Source organism: Lynx rufus, unplaced genomic scaffold (genome assembly GCF_022079265.1).
Source record: "Lynx rufus isolate CCGP_SWC_20201006 ecotype Redwood Valley unplaced genomic scaffold, mLynRuf1.p SCAF_9, whole genome shotgun sequence".
Taxonomy (NCBI): domain Eukaryota; kingdom Metazoa; phylum Chordata; class Mammalia; order Carnivora; family Felidae; genus Lynx; species Lynx rufus.
In genome coordinates, this window is record NW_025814897.1 from 55,376,358 (window position 1) to 55,399,327 (window position 22,970).

At 54.9% G+C, this 22,970-nt stretch overlaps 1 protein-coding gene across 3 annotated transcripts in view; it reads right to left on the reverse strand.

Annotated features, from left to right (window-relative positions):
- Positions 1–10,578: 10,578 nt before the first annotated feature.
- Positions 10,579–22,970, reverse strand: part of CAPN5 (calpain 5) — a 53,492-nt gene continuing 41,100 nt past the window's right edge. For all 3 annotated transcript variants that reach the window (XM_047070787.1, XM_047070788.1, XM_047070789.1), the window contains exons 5-13: positions 20,659–20,851; positions 19,703–19,896; positions 18,991–19,068; positions 17,961–18,156; positions 17,218–17,340; positions 15,840–16,036; positions 14,816–14,931; positions 14,108–14,244; positions 10,579–13,131 (exon numbers count right to left, since the gene is read on the reverse strand). In XM_047070787.1, coding sequence (XP_046926743.1) covers positions 12,949–13,131; positions 14,108–14,244; positions 14,816–14,931; positions 15,840–16,036; positions 17,218–17,340; positions 17,961–18,156; positions 18,991–19,068; positions 19,703–19,896; positions 20,659–20,851 — 1,417 coding nt within the window. In that variant the 3' untranslated portion in view covers positions 10,579–12,948. The remainder of the gene's footprint in view (positions 13,132–14,107; positions 14,245–14,815; positions 14,932–15,839; positions 16,037–17,217; positions 17,341–17,960; positions 18,157–18,990; positions 19,069–19,702; positions 19,897–20,658; positions 20,852–22,970) is intronic.

The following is a 22,970-nucleotide window of genomic DNA, read 5'->3' on the forward strand; positions in this document are numbered from 1 at the left end:
ATGGCTAATATCAAAAACACAAGAAACAAGCGTTGGCGAGGATGTGGAGAAAAAGGAACCCGCATGCACTGTTGGAGGGAATGCAAACTGGTGCAGCCACTGTGGAAGACAGTATGGAGGTTCCTCAAGTGAAAATAGTACTTCCCTATGATCCAGTAGTCACACTACCAGGGATTTCCTCAAAGAATACGAAAATACCAATCCTCAGAGAATACAAAAATACCAATTTGGAGGGATACATGCATTCCTATGTTTACTACAGTATTATTTAAGATAGCCAAACTATGGGAGCATCCCAAGTGTCTATCAATAGAGGAATAAAGATGGGGTGTGTGTATATATACATATATGTGTGTATATATAAATGTACACACAACATAATGGAATATTAGCCACAAAGAAAAGAATGAAATCTTGCCATTCACAGCAAGATGGATGGATCTAGAGAGTATACTGCTAAGCAAAATAAGTCCATCAGAAAAGACAAACACCATATGCTTTCATATGTGGGATTTAAGAAACAAATGAATAAGGGGGGGGGGCGGGGAAGAAACAAACCAAGAAACAGACACTAATTATAGAGAGCAAAGTGATTGTTACCAGAGGGCAGGGAGGGGGGTAGGGGTAGGGGTGAAATAGGTGACGGGGATTAAAAGTACACGTATCCTGATGCGCACCAAGAAACATATGCAATTGTTGGATCATAACGTCATACACCTGAAACTAATATAGCACTGCATGTTAACTACACTGGAATTAAAATTTAAAAAAATTCATTATCTGGCAAAACCATCCTTCGGAAACGACAGAGAAACTAAGACATTCTCAAGTAAATAAAAGCTGAGGGAGCTTGTTGCTAGTAGACCTGCCTACAAGAAATGCTAAAAGGAGTCTTTTCAGGCTAAAACTAATGGGCACTCGACAGTAACTCAAAGCAAAGAAATAGAGAACTCCAATAAAGGTAATTTTACAAAAGTATATTTACATAGGCAAATATAAAACCCAGCATGGGGCGCCTGGGTGGATTAGTCAGTTAAGCTCCCAACTTCAGCTCAGGTCATGATCTTGCGGTTCCTGGGTTTAAGCCCCTCGTCGGGCTCTGTGCTGACAGCTCAGCGCCTGGAGCCTGCCTCAGATTCTGTGTTTCTCTCTCTCTCTGTCCCTCCCCCATTTGCACCTTGTCTCTCTTGCTCTCAAAAATAAATACAAAAAAAAATTTTTTAAGCAAGCATTATTGTTATTTTGGTTTGTAACTCCTTTTTTTCCCTATATGATTTAAAAGACAAATGCATAAAACAATAATTATAAATCTATGTGAATGGGCACACCATGTATAAAGATGTAATTTCTGACAGTAACAGTACGAAAAAAGAAGGGTGACAGAGCTGTACAAAAGCAGCATTTTTATGTACCATTGAAGCTAAGTTGTTATTAACTACCACTAGATTGTTAGAAATTTAACATATTAATCGTATACCCCCAGGGTAACCACTAGAATATATATGTATGGAAATGATAAGGGAATCAAAAGAGTACACTGGGGAAAAAAAATCAAACACAAAAGAAGGCAGTAATAGAGGAATTCGAGGGGTGGGGGAGAGGGGGAGAAAGGGCCTAGAGGAAAACATAACAAAATGGCAAAAGTCTTTATATGGAAACAAATTAAACCCTTCAATTAAAAGGCAGAGGTTGGGAGCACCTGGGTGGCTCAGTCAGTTGGGTATCTGAGTTTGGATCGGGTTATGATCTCACGGTTTGTGAGTTCAAGTCCCATGTTGGGCTCTGTGCTGATAGCTCAGAGCCTGGAGCCTACTTCAGAGTCTGTGTCTCCCTCTCTCTCTGCCCCTTCCCTGCTCACACTCAGTCTCTCCCTGTCTCAAAAATAAATAAATGTTTAAAAAAATTAAAAAAAAAAAGGTAGAGGTTGGCAGCATAGGCTAAAAAAAAAAAAAACAAAACCCATGATCCAACTATATGCTATCTACAGAAGACTCACTTTAGATCCAAAAACACAAAGAGATTAAAGGTGAAAAGATAGAAAAATATATTCCATGCAAACAGAAACCAAAAAAGAGCTGGGGTGGCTAGAGCATCAGACAAAATAGACTTGAAATCATTAGAACACTGTTGTAAGAGACAAAGCAGGACATTATATTCTAATAAAAGGGTCAATCCAACTGTTATCAACAGCCCACAAATTTATCTTCAAACCTCCCTGTGCTTATGAATCCGGGCAAAGTACATTCAGTCCCTACTCGGGATCCACCAGGGAGCCGGAAATTGTATCATATTGAAGCATGGCAGCCCTCCCTGAGGTCCTTAAAAGAGTGTCATGTGCACCACACATCTCTGGGTCCTTGCAAGCACCAGATGGCTTTGCAACCTGGGCCTATCCCCCCACCACCCTCCAGAGACTTCAGTCCCCCATCTGTATGCGAGGGGCTACTGCAACAGCCTCAGCACCTTCCCTGGTGCTGCCCCCCACCCCATCCACCATCAGAGGCAGGGCAAAAGCCTCCCCCCTCCCCAGGTTCCCCACCACCCCCACTCCACCCCAGGACTCCTGCTGTTACAGTTCCCCTCAAAGGTGCCCTTGCCATGTTTCAAGCCACCTCCCACTGCCGTCTGGTAACTGCTCCAGGACAGGGAGCAATTTATCTCTGCATCCTTTGTGCCCAGCCTGGTACAGAGAATGGGCTCAGTGCCACGTTGCTGGGTGGGTGTGTGAGAACGCGGCTGGAGGGGAGGCAGCTTCTGATATGCCAGGAATCTCCAGGCACCCCCACCCCAATCCACACGACGGGTCTGCCCAGACCTCCTCAGGGTCCCTAGGAAAGAGCCTGTGTTCTGCAAATGCCACCCCACAGGGCAGTCTGAACTCTCCTTCCCCAAGTCCTGTGCCTGTTCCTTGTATCACACCCATACACCTTGCACAGCAGCCCCCTCTCAGGGTCTCCTCTCCTGCCTGCCACCCTCTCACTTTGGTGGCTCCCTTCCCTGTCCTGACGTGTCCCAGCTTATATCTAAATGGCCCTCTCTGGGCTTCAGTTTCTTCACCTGTGACATGGACAGGACAATCCCTACCCTCATCGCCTTATGCCAATAAAAGGAAATCACATATAGAGACTGCCCGGCACGTACTGGGACCAGTGTGGATGCTACTTTTGAAGAATTTTAACCCTCAATAAATAAATGTTTTCATGAGTAAAGAAATTTGGATTCTTCTCCCATGTTTATACAGAGGTTTCCTCTACCTGGGACCCTATGGGGTCTCAGAACGGCTGGGATGATGGAGGAAGAGAGGGAGGAACAAATCTCGGTCACCGATCTTTCCCACATGGGGAAAGATCCATCATGTCCTTCAAGGTCTCCTGAGATTTTTGTACCAAATAAAGAGAGAGAGAGAGAGAGAGAGAGAGAGAAACAGGGAATTCTCATGCACAGGAACACTACCAACATGATCTCATTGGTTGTCATCATGGCAGCTAACCATCCCGGAGCGCGCTTCCGTCAGACTAAGCATTGTATATGCACCGGGACATTTCATTCTCAAGCTTTCCTCTGAGGTGGGCACCACTGTCTGCCTAGCTCCTTAGGCCAAGTGAGGGTGTCCTACCAGTCATTCCTTCTTTAGCGTACAGCCTCATCTGAGTGGGCTGGTGCCAGGGCTGAGGGGCTGAGGAGACCGTGGGGAGCAGGACGAGGGCTGCCCCCCACTTCCAGGCTCACCTGGAGGCCTCAGGTAAGCCGAGGAAAAAGATGGAGTATGATCAGACTCTACCGTGGGCAGAGCAGGGAAGCCTCCAGAAGGGAACAGCGGCCACCTGAAGGCCTGAGGAGAAGGCAGCCAGGAAAACGGGAAGCGAGGTGCTCAGGGCAGGCAGACCTGATGGGGGAGAGAGAACCAGGGTCTCTCAGGATGGGAGGGAGAGGCAGGAGGAAGGGAGGAGAGAGGCGGGCTTGAGAGGCAGGTGAAGGAAGCAGCACGTTGCATTTTATCTTCGCAACAGCCATCCGAGGAAAGAGGGTTTCCCCCCACCCCTCGTTTTACAGGTGAGGAAACGGAGGCTCAGGAAGGCCGAAGAACACGCCCCAGGTCTGTCCGCTCATCAAAAGTGAAGCCCAAACGGGAGCCCAGGTGGGTGGGCTGTGCCCGTGGGCCTGCATAGCTGGCTGGATGCCAGAGCTGGGACGCTTCTCGGGAGCAAAGCAGTAACAGAAATGTACTCTCTGTGTGAGGGGTGGGCAGAGCCGGCATACACCTTCTCCCACAGGGGACGATCAGCCCGCATTCAGAGAGAGCAATGGGGGAGGGGGCGCCGTCAGCCCGAGGCCTGCCTCACAAGCTTCCTAAGGGAGAATCCCCCTGGGAGCTGTGGGTGGCCCAGGCCGCCCCTCTGGGGACTGTAAATGCCCCCGCCCACCCAGCCCTGCCTGCAGTCAAGGCCCTGGCACCAGCAAATGCTCAGAGACAATGACTTTCCTTCTCTTGTTGGCTCTGGCCATGGCGGGCAGGCCTTTGAACAGGCTGTTAAGCCAAGGGGCTCTAGAGGGGGTCTCCTCCAGCCCTGGGATGGAAGACCATCTATTCTTTTTTTTTTTTTTAATATATGAAATTTATTGTCAAATTGGTTTCCATACAACACCCAGTGCTCATCCCAAAAGGTGCCCTCCTCAATACCCATCGCCCACCCTCCCCTCCCTCCCAGCCCCCATCAGCCCTCAGTTTGTTCTCAGTTTTTAAGAGTCTCTTATGCTTTGGCTCTCTCCTGCTCTAACCTCCTTTTTTTTTTTTCCTTCCCCTCCCCCATGGGTTTCTGTTAAGTTTCTCAGAATCCACATAAGAGTGAAAACATATGGTATCTGTCTTTCTCTGTATGGCTTATTTCACTTAGCATAACACTCTCCAGTTCCATCCACGTTGCTACAAAGGGCCATATTTCATTCTTTCTCATTGCCACGTAGTACTCCACTGTGTATATAAACCACATCTTCTTTATCCATTCATCAGTTGATGGACATTTAGGCTCTTTCCATAATTTGGCTATTGTTGAGTGCTGCTATAAACATTGGGGTACAAGTGCCCCTATGCCTCAGCACTCCTGTATCCCTTGGGTAAATTCCTAGCAGTGCTACTGCTGGAAGACCATCTATTCGGATTCTCCCTGCTGGAAACCAGAAACCTGACTCCTCTTACACACACACACACACACACACACACACACACACACACACACACACGGCAGCAGGACAAAGCTGCCCGCTGGCCTCTGACGGGCCTGGAGGATGTGGAGCTGCTGGCCAAGCCCCCGAGGCACACACTCCCACCAGCCCTAGGGCTTGGTGCCAGACCGACCTGGCTCAGGGCCCACATTCCTGGCTCTGGAGACCAGGAGCTCATTAGAGCCTCAGGCTGATCACGGGGAAGGGCTGAGGGTCAGGGACCATTGTGGCCCTGGGAAGGAAAGGGGCCTGGAGGACTCAGCCGGGCACAGCACCTCTGTTTCTCTCCATATTACCCCCTGGAGCTCCAGCTCCCACCAGGTCATCCCCCAGTCACTGCTCCCCAGTCAGGCTCAAGACCCTTCCTGGTCTGGCTTCACAGACTGACCAACTTCCTATTCCCTGTCCCCAAAGGCTTTCCCACATTTGGGCCTTTGCACATGCCTGGGAACTCGGAGATGTACGTAAATAAGTAATCTCTATCCAGTAGGGTGAGTGTAGTGAGAAAGGGAAGCCCCAGCAGACACATCAGAGGGAGCAGTTCTAGACTGGGCCTGCGAGAGTCAGGGAGTTTCACAGCTGGGTTTTGAAGCATAGATAGGAGGTTTCTAAGAGAAAGTATTGGGGAGGGTGCCCTACCATTAACCATATGGATGGGAGAATATGGGATGGGGGAGGATGAGTCACCCAACAGCGTTCTTCCTGGCGTAGAAAGACGAAGGTCAATGGGGGTGCCGGGAACACTCACCTGCTGAAGAATCACCATGTCCTTTGTCAGATGCTCTTGCTTCCTGCCTGGCCAGATACAGTTCTGCAGAGGGAGAGACCATGTGAAGTGTCTGAGAAAACCAGCCCTGGCAGCCTTGAGCCTGGCTGGGGTCACCTGGGCTCTTCCCAAAGCCTCAGCTACTCCTCCCCCTGGGGAACACTCCCTCCCTGGCTTCTCTCCCTCTGGCCACAGCCCAGCCTGCGTGACCTGAGCCTCAGCCACCGTCACCAGCTCCACTGCCCAGAGCAGCTGAGCTCTTCTCTTGGTTACAGTCATTCAGAGATTTCTAAAGGGCTCCTAGGAGCCCCCTCCCCTGGACATATGGGCAAAGGGACTCAGAGAGGGACCAAGACTTGCCAAAGTCACACAGCAGGGCAGGGGAAGTTCAGGAATAGGACTTGATTTCCAGCCTCCCAGCTGAGGGCTGCCCAAGCAGTTTGGGTGATGGGAGCAGCCTGGCCCGAGGGGAGGGTCACCGGCTAAGTGTTAAGTGCTCATGCATGCCCTGCTTTTAGGATGGGGGCTCTAAGCCCCCCAGGCTGGCTTTTAAGACCCAGCACCATGTGGCTCCTGATGTTTTAGTCTTGCCTCTCACTGCTTTCTTCCTTCCCTGTCCCTGCACCTAGGCCATCCTCAGCACCCACAACTCCTGAAATACACCAACACTTTTCATACCTCCTGGCCTTTGCATACACTGACCCCTCTGCCTGGAATTCCGACTAGTAAATTCCCACCTACACTTCATGGCTCAGTTCAGACAGTACCTCCTCCAGGAAGCCTTCGCTGACCACCCCCAGGCTGCCAAGAGCCCTGATGTTCCTGTCTATCCAGCCCTGACTATATGCATTATGTTATCAGGTCTGGGTCTGTCCCCACCTCTCTCCCCCCAAAGTTGGGGGTTGATCCAGGGCTGGGGGTGGGCTCAGCCACTGCCTCACACAGCACAAGGCCAAGGCCAGGGCCAGGCCCAGGAAGGAACTGTGGGACCAAGCGTGGTGATCCGCGGCAGCCCCAGCCACAGGCCCCGTGTGAGGCCACTCTGGCCCCCAACCTGCCCCCCAGGGCGAGCATCAATTTTTCACAAGGCCCATTCAGACGCGCTGGGGCATTTGATCCTCTGCCCAGGACACTGCCTGACACCTGAGCCCTGACCCCTGCCCCAGAGCTCTGGAACACAGCAGGCGCATGGTCCTTCTGGAGACCTGTACCCAGCCCGGCTGGCAGGGAAGGCAATTCAACAAGGGCCGGCAGGCAGCTGCCATGGGGAGCCGCATCTGTAGAGGCTGCCTAGCCTCGCCCTGGCCTCCTGCACCAGTGTGAGCCTCGGGAGTTGGGAGGGCCAGGGCCTTCAGGGCTCTGGAAGGTGGACGGGTGGCAAGAACATGGAATTTAATGGCCACACCTAAGAAAAAAAAGCTACAGGATCAACTTTTCCTAAAAAGAACTAATCCATGTTTAAGTTGACTGCTTTTTGACTTGACAAGAGGGAAAGCAAAACTGTAGTTACAGTTTATGCCCGTGCCCGACTTTACCTTGTTCCCATAACAACCCTGGGTGGTAGGGCTTCCTATTCCCCTTTCACAGATGGGAAGCTTGAGGCACAGAGGAAGGAAGTCACTTACTCAAAGAGAGAAAAAGAGGGGCACGTGAGTAGCTCAGTTGGTTAAGGGTCCGACTCGTGATTTTGGCTCAGGTCCCGATCTCACGGTTGTGAGATTGAACCCGGTGTTGGGCTCACAATGAGCATGGAGCCTGCTTGGGATTCTCTCTCTCCCTCTCTGCCCTTCCCCTGCTTGCATACTTGCTCTCACTCTCTCAAATTAAAAAACAAACAAAAAAAAAGTGAAAGAGAGAAAGAGAGAGAGAGAGAGAGAGAAAGAGAGAGAGAGAGAGAGAAAGAGAGAAAGAGAGAAAGAGAGAAAGAGAGAAAGAGAGAAAGAAAGAGAGAAAGAAAGAGAGAGAAAGAAAGAGAGAAAGAAAGGGATAAAGGAAGTATTAGAGGCCAAAAGAGACTCTCTCTCTCTTTGCCACTCTGGTAGTTTGCCCTGGTGCCCCGGCCCTGGTCACAGACAATTCACTGGATGCCATGCCCCTTGATTCTTCCTTTCTCCAGGCTACGAGCCTCCATCTGTCCAGGCTCAGGACAGTGTCATTCAGTGGCTACTGTGGCTGGAATCCCAAAGGTGGCAGGAGGCCAGACCAGGAGTGAATGGCTACGGGGGCAGGTGTTCCAGGCTGGCCCAAGCCCGGGATCCCCCTTCTCCCAGTGCCCAGGACAGTGGGTATAGCCCATGCTTACCGGGGGTCCCAGCTCCCCACTCTCAGCTGCTCACCGGACCGCACACAGCTGCCACCTGCACGAAGAGCTCAAGAGCTGGGGTCACGAGTCTGGGACAATATGCAGACACACGTCCCCTCTTCCTCTGTCTTGCTCCGAGGCCAGTCACTCCGTGGGTGGGTGGCCGGGGTGGGGGTGTCTCTCTGGATGTGTCAGGTTTTCACCGTGTGACTGTCTTGTCTGCCTCTCAGCCTCTCCCTTCCTTTCCCGGCCAGGACGGCTGTCCAGCGGCACTGCTGCCCTCCCCACGCCCTGCTCCGGAACCTTCCCTCAGGAGGCGGAGTCGGAGAGGCCTCCGAGACCTGGGTGCCGTGACATCAGCGTAGGAGGCAGGCTGTACTGCCCAGTGGGGAGCCGGGGGCCCTGGACTCCCTCCGCTGTGCTGCTGAACCGTGCGAGACTCAGACGAAAGCCACCCAGCCCAGCTTCAGCTGCCTGCTCTTATATGCGGTAACACCACCTGCTCCCAGCACGTGGGCAGAAAACCTCTTAATCCTGACCTGGTCACTGATTTGCTGAGTCTTGGCACCTGCCTGCCCTCCACCAAGCTGTTTTCTTCTCTGTAAATGGCTGTTTGACAGTCTTGAGAGGAAGGGACCTGGCAGGGCAGGGCAGGGCAGGGCCCCCGGCAGGAGGTCGCAAGCCCCATATTCTGGCCCTTTCTCCCCAGTCCCCATACACACACAACCCCAGATCCACTTCCCAAGGGCTCCCCTCAGATGCAACCCCTGAAGCTCTTCACTTCAACACTGTCCTCACAGCCTGTTCTGGGGGCGGGCAGGTCTTGTCCATAATCACCCAGGAAACTTTCTTTCAAATGAACTGACTTGGAGAAGCCCTGTCTATTCCAGGGACGCATTGAAGTAAAATAATGTGACTTACAAGTGTGGTCTGGACATGAACAGGAGGAGCACACAAAATGTTAGGAGCACTGGCAAAGGGTAACATCGACGACTCCTTGCTGAGACCTGGCAGGTGCTTGTCACCATCCTTTGCCTCCTGCCACGTGGCAGCTGCCCCATCAGTGCACGCCTCTCTAGGGGGAACTTCGGCTTCGGCTTCGGCAGAGGGAGGCACTCCTTGAGATCCCCATCCTCTAACTGAGGTGTGTCGGAGGTGTGTCCGCAACTGGGGCGGGAGGCCCGAGTGCGCCACCTGCTGGGCACGGGCACCGCTGCCCTCCAGAGCGCCCCCGTCTGGAGCAGTGAGGGAAGGCAGCACCAGGATTCTGACTCCGTCTTCCTGACCCTTACAAGGTAGCCGGCTGCTAGAGGCTTGGCCGGGGGGGGGGGGGGGGGGGGGGGGGGGGGGGGGCAGCAGGAGCTGCTGCAGGTCGCCGCCCCCACTTCTGGGGGAGCACCTGCCATTGACACTTGCTACCCACCACTCCCCCAGTCAGCTCTCTTGCGGAGCCTCCCAGGCTGTCAGCCTGCAGATGGGAAAACTGAGACCCCCAGAGGAACACTGAGGCAGAATGCAGGCCTGATCTGCGAGGACGGGCCCAGCGTGGTACGGAGTGGAGAGGTCCGCAGTGATCTCCAGTTGACGTAACAGCAACAGTGTATTCAGCACCCACTATCATCTAGTCTGCTAAGCGGGGCTCAGAATTCACAATGTCCTTTGCTCGCAGTCCTGTCGAGAAGCCTACAAATTGGCCTTAATTCATCTCCCCTCACTCCCCACTCCACCCCAGTCATCACTGAGCTCTGTCCACTATTTCTCCCCAGCCCCTAACCCCGACTGGAGCTGCCAGCACCTTCCTCTCAACAGCCTCCCACATCTGCCTGTGCCCCACAAACCCAGGTCCTCTTCCTGTGGCTGTCTCCCTCCCTCCATTTCCCACTTGCATCGGGGCCTCGACCTGCTCTCCGGGGTAGGCTGGAAGCTCCCAGAACTCCCACTGCCTTATCAGTCACTCGCTGGGTGGCATTTGTTAGGACTGGAGTGTTCCCATTGGCCTTCCCCACTAGTTTGTAGACTGCCCAATGGATGGGATTGTGGCTGCTTCCCTGCATCCCCAGTGCCCGGGACAGGGCTTGGGATGAGGCCAGCTGAAGCAATGATGGAATGATCCCAATGACCTCTGCCCACAGATGCACCGGGCAGGCAGTGGGGTCCAGCCTCAGCTGTTAACTCTCAAGTCCTCCCTCACGAGCCTCTTGACCAGAGGGCAGTCACCTACCTAAGCCTGGGAATATTCCCTCCATTGTCCCTCACCCCCAGAGGGACAGACAGATACAAGAAAGTCTTTCTGGGACTGTAGTAATGTTTATTCTGAGAACAGAACAGGTATCCACTCCTGACCCCACGGTAGGCCCTGAGGGGAGTAAAGCCCACATCCGGGTGGTATGGACCAGAGGCCCTGCCCAGATGCAAATGGGGACTCCGTGGGCCCCACGGGCTGAAGGGTGCATCAGGTGAGCAGAGCAATTGCTCTCCCCACCCACCCTCCAGTCCCAGCCTGGAAGAAATCTATCCTCACTCGCCCAGGGATCAGGGAGGGACATTTGCACAGCCAGGAGCCAGCCTGGCCCACTCAGAGGGGCAGGAAGCAAGGAGAGGGCTGCCAAACCCGTTTTAGGGGGGAAGAGGCAGTGCCCAATCCTCAGACTGAAGCCCACATAGCCCTGCCAATTGATCCTGGTTTGCCCCCTAGCCCAAGGGGGCATGGCTGAGCAAAGACCCATGTTTCCACCCCAGAAGCCCCAGGCTGGCCCTCACGTCTCCACCCCAACTTGGGAGCCTTCACTTGAAAAAAGACACTGGGAAGTGATTACATGAGTGGATATAGTGTGCACGCATACAGAGATACATAAAGGGTACGGTTTTGCCCTTATTCAGCACTTGTTAGCGAGAGTGCTGACGAACAAGAACCATTAGCCCCACTTTGCAGAAGGGAAATCGAGGCACAGGAGGTTTCAGTGACTTGCTCCTGGTCATATGGTCATGTCCCAGCCCCAGGCCCAGGTTCTCGAGGGCAAGTCCCAGCTTTTCGAGAAGGAATCCTCTTGTCCTCCTTGTTCAGTTCCTGGCCCCTCGTGCGGCCCGGGGACCAGGGCACAGGAGGAGAGCTGGCCACAGAGTGAGGAGGCAAAGTCAAGAAGCCAGCACCTCCAGCCAGGACACTGCAGCAAACAGCCAGATCTGGAGCCAAACATTCGGGTGCCCAAAAGGAATTCCCAGCAAGGCCACAGGAATTCTTGTTCTTGAACCACCTCGGCTTTTTCATTTACGGTGCCCAGTCTGGAGCCAGGGAAGGGCACAGAAGGGACCCGAAACAGGTCATGGGGCCAACGCTCACCAAGAACACGGGTGGTGCCGGCTTGCGATACGTCCAAGTAAAAAAATACCCTCTTATTCACCCACCTGCAGGCCTCCTCTGAGAAGATGTGACTTCCCCTCACCCCCTCCCCCAGCAGAATGAAAATAAAATCAGGGGAACCACAGGAATTGGAGTTTAAGATGAAAAAAGGGGTTCAGGCTTTCAGTCTTCCTTTAAAAACCCCTGGTTAAGATTGATTAACACTAAAGAATATAAAACATTGAGGACTAAAGGAACGTTTTGGTCCAGGCAGCAAGAGGAGGGCTGCATTTTGCAGGGAATGTTGGAAGAGGGGCCTCTGGTCAGGTGACGGATTTACCGGTCTCCTGCCAAGCCCAAGAAGTGATCTGAGCCCAGTGGGCCTGAGACTGCCACCCCAGGCCTCCTCCCAGGAAAAGCCCAGGTCTTGCAGCAGAGGGGGGCCTGAAAGCATGTGCCTCCCCTCAGGTCCCCATGCCTGCCACACCCTCCTGGCCGACCAAAGGGGGGTGTCCTCCTGACATGAAGGCAGTGGAGGCAGGAAGATGCCACCATCCCACTAGGGGCCTTCACCCAGAGGCTAGGCGTGAAATCGGAACCTGGGGTGAGGCCGCAGCCGTGTCTGGGCGTCGACCTCTGAGAGGACCCGGGCAGGGGTGAGGCCCCGGGTGGATGCCAGGTCTCCCAGAGCTGCAGGGAGGCCCCAGCTCCAGCGGGCGTCTCATGGGCATCATTTATTCATTTGGCAAATCTCTGTTGAATAAATAAATGAATGGGCAAGTGGGCAGGAGTAGAGAATGAATGACTGTCACTTGCACATTTTCCTAATTCCAGCCTAAGCAGAAACCCGGCAACAGCCAAGAGTCCTTTCAAGGTGGCTAGAGAACCAGGTGTAGGTGACAGAGAAAGCAAAGTCTGGGACACGGGGGCGGGTCCGGGACACAAGGGGCAAGAGTGGGGCCTGGGGATGTGAAAGGTCCTGTGTAAACAAGTGACAGGTTGGCACTCCGTCGGCAGACAGCAGGGCCTTGAGAAAACGTTTTCAACGGATAGAGTCCCTTAGCAGTGGTGACAGCTGGGGTCGGAAGAGCTACTGTAAATCTCAGGCAGGAAGACTCCTCCGTGAGAAGGGAATGCTTCGGGGTCCTTGGGACACTGAGGCCCCGAGAGGGGCAGAGGCCTCCCAAGGTCACACAGCAAGTCAGCGGAAAAGCTGGGAAAAGGCCCCCAGTGTCCTGGCTCCCAGGCTAGTCCCTGGCCTGGCTGGGGACATGCAGATGGCGGTAAAACTGTGGAGGCCAGGCAGAGGGACAGGGGTCAGACGGCCGTAAGGGACGTGCTACTGAAGACACATACAGCAACCGTGCCTGGCAGGTCGCTGGGCTGCCGGCTGCTGCGGTCCTGGAGGTGGAGGGTGTGCAGGGCCTGGAGGTCATCCGGGTCGGCCTTCAGGTGCACCTGGCCCAGGAATTCGTCCTTCAGGACTCGGTGGTTCCAGATCTGGGAGGAGATAAGGTTTGGGCGGGGGGGGGGGGGGGCATCTTTAAGAGCAGGAGTATAGGTCTGTGGGGGTGCTGGTGGCAGGGCCCTGAACCCCTTTCTTGCAGTGCAAGCCTTGGCTAAGAGGAGCCCTGCATTGCCTCTGCCTGACCGTGAACCCTGGGCAAGGCCGTCCCCTTCCGGAGCCTCAGGCTTCCTCCCATCTGTCAAACTCCCTTCCATATACAGTCTAGTCTGTTACTATTAGTTCTGCCACTGACCTTAGGTGACCTTGGACAAGTGATTTCCCCATGTTTAATACGAGGGTTGGATCAACGGCCCCTAAGGGTCCTTTCAGCCCCAACAGCTATGGGTCTGTGATTTGATCCAGTGGGGCCCAGTGTTAGGAAAACTTGGAAATCCTACAGTGGCTTCCCCAGGGTACCTGGGCATTTGTTTACTGATGGTTTCCACACGCCCCCGGGGAGGCCCTGGCCTGTGCCGGGAGGACAGAGGACTTCCCACTAATGAGCCCAAAATCAACATCCACGGGCCACCTTGGCCTGAGAAGGGAAGGAAGCCCAAGTCCAGGACCCTGGCTTTCTGGCCCCTTGCTCTGGGGAAACAGCCACCCCCACTATATGCCACCTTGGTGCAACCTCTCCAGGTGGACCCACTTCCAGTGGGATTTAAGGAACAACTCCCAAGCCACGGGGGCAAAGCTGGCAGAGATGACCACTGCCCCCAGCCAGGAGACTAACCCTATTGTGTCTCAAAATCACACCATCTAATACAACTCACCCCACAGGGGGCACTCTGGGGCATGAGGAAGGGCCGGCAAGAGAATTCCCAAGGCCATGTCAGGGACAGAGTGGGAACCAGAATTTAGTGTTCCTGGGTCCCCAAGAAAAGCTCTGCCACCCTGGGCCCAGCCCCCATGAGTGGGAAAACATCAGGCAGGGGGTCCAGGGGAGACCCTCAGGACGGTGGGGCTCACCTGGACTGTGATGGGCTGGCCTGGCTTCTTGCGGTAGAAGATGCCTTTCACGTTGTACTCGGGTGTGGAGGTACCTTTCTGCACCGCCGAGCGGACTTTGTCCCCTTCACACTTAATGATCACATAAGAGTTGGCCCCTAGAGAAATTGAGTGGGCCACGGGGTGATGATGGGGCCTGGGGCAGAACCCAGTGGGACAGAAGTCTGGGAGGTGATTCCCCTTCCCAAAGCAGAGGACGGAGTTCATATATTCAGAAGGGACAGCACAGCCTGACTCCCTTCCTAACTTCTAGAGACAGGAGGGGGCAGACTGGTCATCTCTGGCCTCCATGCTGTTCCCCCTGCCCAGAGCACTTTTCTTCCCTATCCCGCCTTATTGGGCTTCATATCTTAATGCCGCCTCAGCCTGGAGAAAGGCCACCTCCTCCAGGGAGCCTTCTGTAAGCCCTGCCTCCCAGCTGTCTGTCCCTGTGTCGGACTGCCCCACCCCACGGGAAGCTGCCCAAAAGCAGGCAGCAGAGCCCGGTCCTCTCTACGCACCCAGTTTCATTCCAAGGCTGGGTCCCGAGTGGATGTTAGGAAAGGTCTGCTCATTCAGTGAGAGCAAGAGAGCTCGGGAGGCTGGGTGTCTGTTGCTGAGCAGTGGGGAGGGGGCATGGGCCATCTCCTTGGGGAGGTGGGTCCCAGAGCTTTCCCCAGGCGAGCTTACCCGTTGAGGAGTCCTTGAGACCGGTAGCCCCTAGGATGTGCACCTGGGTCACCTGCTGTGGGTAGCCGCACAAGGAGCTCCAGCAGGAGCGGGGAGGCTCATCTAGGCGCAGCTCCCTGGTACAGGGCAGAGGAGGAGAGGGGTGAGGTGGTGGAGGGGGCCAGGGAGATGGAAGGTGAGGGGGTTCGAGAAGAGGGCAGGGGAGGGGAGCAGTATGTAGTCCAGACGTTGCTCATCCTGGGCAAACCACCACGGGCTTCCTGCTGCTCTCTCTCTACTGCAGGGAGCCCCGTCCTCCCGGAGAGAAAAAGCAACTTACTGAGCACCCACTGTGTGCCAAGCCCCCTGCTGGGATGTTACAGGTATTATTTGTGATCTTCCCAAAGCCCTGGGTGATCACACCCATTTTACAGATTACGAAGCGCGCTGGGCTCAATGGGAGAAGGGATTTGCCCCACAGCTAGACAGAGGTGGAGCCTGGGCCGGCAGGACCCAGGTCTCCAGAGCCCACCACACGTGCTGCCTCCCAGGTCTGCACTGTGTGCAAGGAGCACTGAATCGGGGCTGACTACCAGGGTAGGAGGACAGTGTGGGGGCTCACGGGGCCTGCACCCCAGCAGGGAGGGGATGGCTCTAGCAGTCCACCTAGGCCAACTCGACCGCTGGGGTCGTGACCTTGGAAACCACCCCCACCCCAAACCTCGATCCCCAATTCTGATCTGTAAAATGGAAAGGTCAGGCCCCCGCTTGGGGTCCAGGAAAAGTAAATGAAGAGAGCAAAAGCTTTGTAAACTGTGAAGTGCTATGCACATATGAAATACTGCCCCTTTATGTAGCCGAGAGAGGCTGGGACAGAGGAGCAGGGGAAGGAGGGGAAGGACGTGGGTGCTCACGTCAGCCCAGGGAGGCTGGAGGTCTGGGCTCCACGCCTCGGGCAGACTCTCAACGTCTCTGCAGATTCTGGGTCAGCCTGCTATGGAATCCGGCCCTTCCAGCCCCGGCCCTGAGCCAGCCCCCCACGCACCGGCAGTTGGAGGGCACGTCAGTGAAGACCCGGAGGAGGAACTCGCCAGTGTGGCCTGGCTCGAAGGTGGTGGGGATGATGACATAGCGGCCCTCGGGCTGGTCCGTCCGCAGGAAGACGCTGCGTGAGTTGATGTAGATGGAGCTGGCGGCCCTGTGCTGCAGACCGTGCATGCGGTACTCACGGTTCTCCTCCACCTGTGGGGAGGGGGGAGGCTGGTCCGCACGGAGCCCCTGGTCCCCCCACCTCCGTCGCACATCGCGCCCTCGCTGCCGTGAGAAGAGCGACCTGATCCATTTACACGAAATGCCCAGAAAAGGCAAGTAAAGAGACAGCAGTAGACGAGTGCTTGCCTAAGGCTCGGGGGTGGATGGTGGCAGGGAGCCGGACGGCACTGAGTGGTGCCGGCTAAAGGGTGTGAGCTTCCCTTCTGGGGGGATGAAAACGTTCTAGAATCGACTGGTGACAGCCGCACAACCCTACAAACGTGCTAAAGGTCACTGCACACTTTAAATGAGTGAACTGCATAGTATGTGTGTTACATCTCAGTAAAGCCGTTAGGAGGAGGGGGGCAACGGGCAGCCCCCTGGTAACAGCGGCTGTGTCACTATCTGCCCACAACACAGCACGTGGCCAGGAGATGACATCACCAGCTGCCAGGACATGCCAGACAACTCCTGGAACGAGTGGCATGATAAGCTACAGCCATGTCACTTTAGGTCACGACATGTCAAAGTCACAACACCTCAGCACGCAATGGATGTACCAACCCAAGGACACGAACAAAGTGTCATGATGGGACTGAGCGCCTCAAATGCAGGGGCTCAACTCCGACCAGGTGCCCAGCACGTCCACGTGATTTCCCGAGGTTCTCGGTGTCTGGCAGGCCCGTGGCATCCCGCTATGCCAAGTGCCATCACATACCAGGTGTCGCAACACGAGGAGGGCCTCGGGTCCCAGGCCAGGGGGAGCGGCCAGCGGCAAGCCCACCTGGCTCTGCCCAAGATGCTTCCTCCCAGGGCCCAGCAAGGCGTCCACCTCAGGGGGACCCAGAGGCCTGAGGGAGGGAGCAGCGGGGGCCTCCCAGGGCCTGGCCCTGACCACCTTCCCATCCACCAAATAGCCAGTGGGTCTGTGGCAGGAGGAAATCAGGCTGAGGGCTTCCATGGCCACTGACCCCAGGCAGGCTGGGCCTCTGTGGGTGTTCCGAATAGGGCTCACGCCACAGCATGCCCATGGCATCGGCCATTGTGGCCAGAATGGCAGGGATGATGTCAGTGGCCAGAGTATTCTAGAGTGTTCTCCCCCACGCCAAGGTGGCCTAAAATCCAGCTCCCTCGCTCTCCTCACCCAGAGCAGGGGTCCCAGCTGGCCTCACCTTGTAGATGTCAAAGCCAATGGCCAGATTTTCACCCTTGCCATCCCGGCGGGTAGACTGTTTGGGCCGCTGCTGGATGCAGATCAGCACTTCATCTTCTGGCTTCTTGACATCAAAGATGTACTGCAGAGAAGGTCAGGGAAGAGAGACACGGCAGTGAGACCGGGCCGGAGACAGGCTTGCTGGCTCCTGGAAGCTGGGCCAGAGCCGGGCCTCAGTTCCACGTGTGAGTCCAGGTGAATCACAGCACCTCTCTGGGCCTCAGTCCCTCATCTGTGAGATGGGCCTACGCTGCCTACGCTGCCTGAGGGGCGGGGGGACTCTTTGAGATCATGGATGCTCAGCTCTGAGTCCACACGCAGTCGGTGCCAAATGAAGGTAAACATTTGCCAGGGTCCTAACAAACGAGGCGCAGGGGAGAGGTCCTCCCTGAGGAAGAGCCAATCCGGCCAAGTTCCCCTGGAAGGAGAGCACCGTGTGTGTGGAAACAAGGGGTTCGAGCCTTCAGCTCAGCCTCCCTCTATATGTCCTTGTAATTCTGGACGAGCTTCCTCACCTTTACCATCTGCAGGTTGCCCAGGACCATCCGAACACACCCACCCAACCCCCACTATGCAGACAGGTGCACAGACGCCCACGGGGATCAGGGATATACCCAAGGTCATGCAGGAGCCCATGCAGGGCAGTGGCGACGGCCCCCGTGGCTGCCCAAGGGGCGGAGTAGGGGCCCCGAAAACACTCACTTGCGGGTTCTGAAAGAAGGTGTCCTTGTGATTGATGCAGCCCCCGCTGCGGTTCTTCCGGGGGTCCTCATGCCGCGTCCAGGCGCCACGCAGCCGGGCCTCCTCCCACGTCTTGTGGATGCTCAGGTAAGACGTATTGATCACACGGCACTTGATAATGTCGGTGAAGTATCGGCACACGTCCTCGAAGGTCATCCTGGGTGTGGCAGGGGGCGAGGCTGGGCAGGTCCCCCTGGCTGGCCACCCGCCTACTCACCCTGTGTGCTCTGAAGCACGACCCACACGGGAGTGAGTGTGGAGGTGGCGTCACTTGGCCCCTTCACATCTCTTCTGGCCTCAGTTTCCTGATTTGTAAAATGGGAATGAACCTAACAACAGCTGCCCACCTCACAGAGGTAGCATGGGAATTAAGTAATGCAGTAAAAGCACGCAGTACAACTCCCGGCAGACGGGAGCCGGCAAAGACTAGCTGTGACAATCGGCAACAGTATTAAGCTAGGCTGCTCCCATCTTCCCAGCCCAACCCCAACCCACGTGCCCCCCTAGCTCCCCTCACCTCCCTGGCCTCCCTGAACTCCCTCTTCTCAAACCTAAGCGTACTCTCTTGACTGGGCTGGGTCTCTCTCCTTGCCCACCAAGGGCTCCCCTGACCCTGGGGCCCAGCTTAGGAGGCAGCCACTCCAAGAGGCCTCTCATCCCCAGCTGCTCTCGGCAGCTCTCGGCAATCAGGCTGCCAGCGTTACCCCTGCCCCGCGTATCCCCATCTGCCGGCATCCTGGCCTAATTGTTGAGGGCCCAGCCTGCGTGCTGGAGCAGCGCAGGGTCCCTGGAGGTTGGTACTGGGGACTACGGGGATGAACGGGCCCATTACTGCCCAACTCATTTCACAGAGAAGCAAACAGGCGTGATTTGTCCTAGGCCACAGAGCAAGTTGGTGGTGAGGCATCTGCCTCCCTCCATCTGGTGCTCCCTGCTACAGGAGGCGCCCCCCCCAGCCCTGGACGCCCGCGTGGGGCACGGACACACTCACCAGAACTCCCCATCATCCTGCACGGTCACCCCCATCTTTTCCCGCTCACTCTTGCTCACTTTCTGCCACTCCTCTGAGCTGGGAGGGAAGAGGGAGGAGTGTAAGAGGAGGGACCCCACCAGGGCCACCCTGGCAAGGGAGAGGAGGCCCGAGGGACAGCCCAGAACCAGGCCTCCATCAGTGTGGGTATAGCTGGGGGCACCCAGGGCCAGGCCCAGCCCGTCTCCAAAAAGCCTGTCTGGTAAGCGTGGGTTGCCACCATGCCAGGGGCTGGAGGTCTGAGAACAAGGCTGCAGGCTGGCGGGGGAAGGGCAGGATGACCTTCAAGGAAGGGGGCTCCTTCACCAGGGGCCTGGCTCCGGTCCTCACCTCACCAGGGCCATGAGCAGTCACCCCCATTCTCACCCCTGGTGGCCTCCCTCCCTGCTTTCTTTCCCAGTCATCGCCAGACTGGGTTCTCTGTCCTCTACAGGAATCAGCTTATCCCTACTTCCAGGTCTCTTCCCTGCAGAATCCACCCCCCACCCACCCCCACACACGTGCCCACTGCAAAGTAAGTCTCCCAATGTCATCCTCCTCCCATATCCTTCAAGGCCCAGCCTGGGTGTCACCTCCTCTAGGAAACCCACCTTTGTCCTTGCCCAAGCTCTCATACTGGGGCCCACCCACCTGGGGTCTGCCCTGTGCCCGCACCCCCATCCCCGGGCCTCACGTGTCACTCCAGGGCCCGTTCCATTCCCGCTCGCCCCAAGGATTACGCAGGCGGATCATGTCCAGCTTCTCCGACTTGAAGAAGGCCAGCAGGCCGTGGCCCAGGCGCACCTTGCGCACATCAGTGATGGCATATGCATGTCCCTTCACCAGGCCACATGCCAGGCGGGCCTCCATGTCTGCTGCTGTCACTGCCTGCAGGAGGACACAGTTGCCCAGAGAGGCAGGGTCTGGTCAGGCTCCAGCTGGAGGGGCAGGGATGGTGTGTGCCTACACCACCCTCTATAGGACAGGGAAGGAATGGCAGCCCCACACAAAGGGAGGCGGGTGGGCTCCGTGTGCACAAAGCCCCCATGGGGCAGCTAAAGTGGGGTGGCCCAGGAGTGCATTGGCGTTAACTGGCACAGGCTCAGTTGTGCAACTGTTAAAACATTAGCTTGAAATCAACATGGTGGGAGCATTTACGCCAAAGAAATCAGCAAACGCTACAAAGCAGGGCTTTTTCTTTTTCCAGAGAGCCAGACTACGGACCCACCACTGGTGCCTGCACTGAGCCCCAGCTCCCCCACCTGAAATAAAAGCAGTCGATGAAATAAGACAATCCTCCTGAGGCACCTGGGCCTGTGCCAGGAGCAGAGTCTCCCTCCCCTCTTCCAGTCGCCTTGTAGCGACCCTGACTAAGGGACCCTCAGATGCACAGACACCTACTGCCCCAATACAAGATGCCCGTAAAAGGGGGATGCTGGTCAAATAGCAAGGTATTTCATAGTGTAGGGGGTCAGGGCAAGGGACCTACAGCTCGTGCTGCCCAGCACCGGGGAGGGGGCTGCACGCTCCAGCTGCTCCCCTCCACCCATGAGGCTGAACGTCCAGATTATGAGCTAGTCTGTGCAGGGGCTCTGCCTGGGACACCCCAGTAAGGGCTGATGATGGGGAGGGCTGCCTCTGTGTTCTCACCTTGATGGAGGCACTGATGAGGCCTCCTCGGCTGTGCACCTTCAACACACGCTCAAAGAGCTGGTTCCTCTTGGCCTCATCGTTGGCAAAGCCGCCCTCAGTCAGGTCGATGGGCTCGGAAACGCCACCTGTGAAGTCCACCAGCGCATCCGCCGTGTTGCCTCCATCCAGGGCCTGGTAACAGCCCGCCAGCCTGGGGAGCAATGTGGAAAGAATTCCCCGCTCATGCTCCCCAACCTGTCTAAAACCCTCGCCTTACAGGGGAGATCTGGGGGACTCAGAGAGGTCAAGCAAACTAAGGTCACACAGCAGGTCACGGCAGAGCCAACACTGAAATCCCGGTCTCTGGCTCCCAGGCCAGCGTTTGTCTCCCTGAACCACCCCGTTTTATCAGGTAAATTCTCCTTAGCCCTAGCGGTCTGTCTCCAACACTTAACTGTCCAGAAACTGAGCAATTCTTCTCAAAAGTATTAAAAACTCACGTATCTTTTGAAACATCAATTATAAATAATTAACGTTATTTATAACAACGTAAAACTAGAAATCACCTAAATGTCTAACAACAGGGAATTGACTTTAAAAACTAATGCTGCTGTTAGGGACACCTGAGTGGCTCAGGTCATTGGGTGTCCAAAGTCAGCTTGGGTCATGATCTTACGATTCGTGAGTTCAAGCCCTCTCGTGAAGCTCTGTGCTGACAGCTCAGAGCCTGGAGCCTGCTTCGGATTCTGTGTCTCCCTCTCTCTCTGCCCCTCCCCAACTTGTGCGCGCGCGCTCTCTCTCTCTCTCTCTCAAAAATAAATAAACATTAAATTTTTAAAAAAAGGTAAAAAAGGGGCGCCTGGGTGGCACAGTCGGTTAAGCGTCCAACTTCAGCCAGGTCACGATCTCGCGGTCCGTGAGTTCGAGCCCCGCATCAGGCTCTGGGCTGATGGCTCGGAGCCTGGAGCCTGTTTCCGATTCTGTGTCTCTCTCTCTCTCTCTGCCCCTCCCCTGTTCATGCTGTGTCTCTCTCTGTCCCAAAAATAAATAAAAAACGTTGAAAAAAAATTAAAAAAAAAAAAAAGGTAAAAAAGGGGCGCCTGGGTGGCGCAGTCGATTAAGCGTCTGACTTCGGCTCAGGTCATGATCTCGCGGTCCGTGAGTTCAAGCCCCGCGTCAGGCTCTGTGCTGACAGCTCAGAGCCTGGAGCCTGCTTCGGATTCTGTGTCTCCCTCTCTCTCTGCTCCCCCGCTGCTCACACTCTCACTCTCTCTCTCTCTCTCTCAAAAATAAATAAACATTAAAAAAAAAAAAACTAATGCTGCTGTGGGTGCCTGGGTGGCTCAGTCAGTTAAGCATCCGACTTCAGCTCAGGTCATGATCTCATGAGTTTGAGGCCAGCATCAGGCTCTCTGCTGTCAGTGCAGAGCCAGTTTCTGTCCCCCCTTTCTCTATGCCTCTCCCCCACTTGTGCAAGCTCTCTCTCTCAAAAATAAAGAAAACATTAAAAAAAAATAAAAACTAATGTTGCCTCTGTGCTCTGGGATATGAGGTAGCCATTGAATGAAGCCTTGTAAAGGAATTCCTACAGCAGGCAAAATACTATTGTTAGCTTGTTACTTTTGAAAAAACAATACAGCTGGATTTCAATGATGTTTAAAATGTATGCAATAATTTATTTAAAAAACATTAAGCATCGGGGTGTGCCTGGCTGGCTCAGGTGGAAGAGCATGTAACTCTTGATCTCGGGGTTGTGAGTTCAAGCCCCGTGTTGGGTGTAGAGATTACTAAAAAAAAAAAAAAAAAAAAACACAAATAAAAATAAAAAATGAAAAACATTAAGCATCTACTATGTGCAACATCTCAGGTGCTAGGGCCACAACTGTGGCTTCTTCTTTAAATGTTAGGGAAGGGGCGCCTGGGTGGCGCAGTCGGTTAAGCGTCCGACTTCAGCCAGGTCACGATCTCGCGGTCTGTGAGTTCGAGCCCCGCATCAGGCTCTGGGCTGATGGCTCAGAGCCTGGAGCCTGTTTCCGATTCTGTGTCTCCCTCTCTCTCTGCCCCTCCCCTGTTCATGCTCTGTCTCTCTCTGTCCCAAAAATAAATAAACGTTGAAAAAAAAAAAAAATGTCAGGGAAAGGGTTGGGGTCTTAAAGGCAGTGCTGAATGTGGATGTGAGCAGCTGAATGGGACATATAACAAAACAGATTACATAAATTGAAAATCCAGGCCCACAAAGCAGCAACACAGGCTTTGGACGGTAACCTATAAACAAAAAGAGGCATCAAAGATATTAAAAGTTGCTGGTGGGGGCACCTGCATGGCTCAGT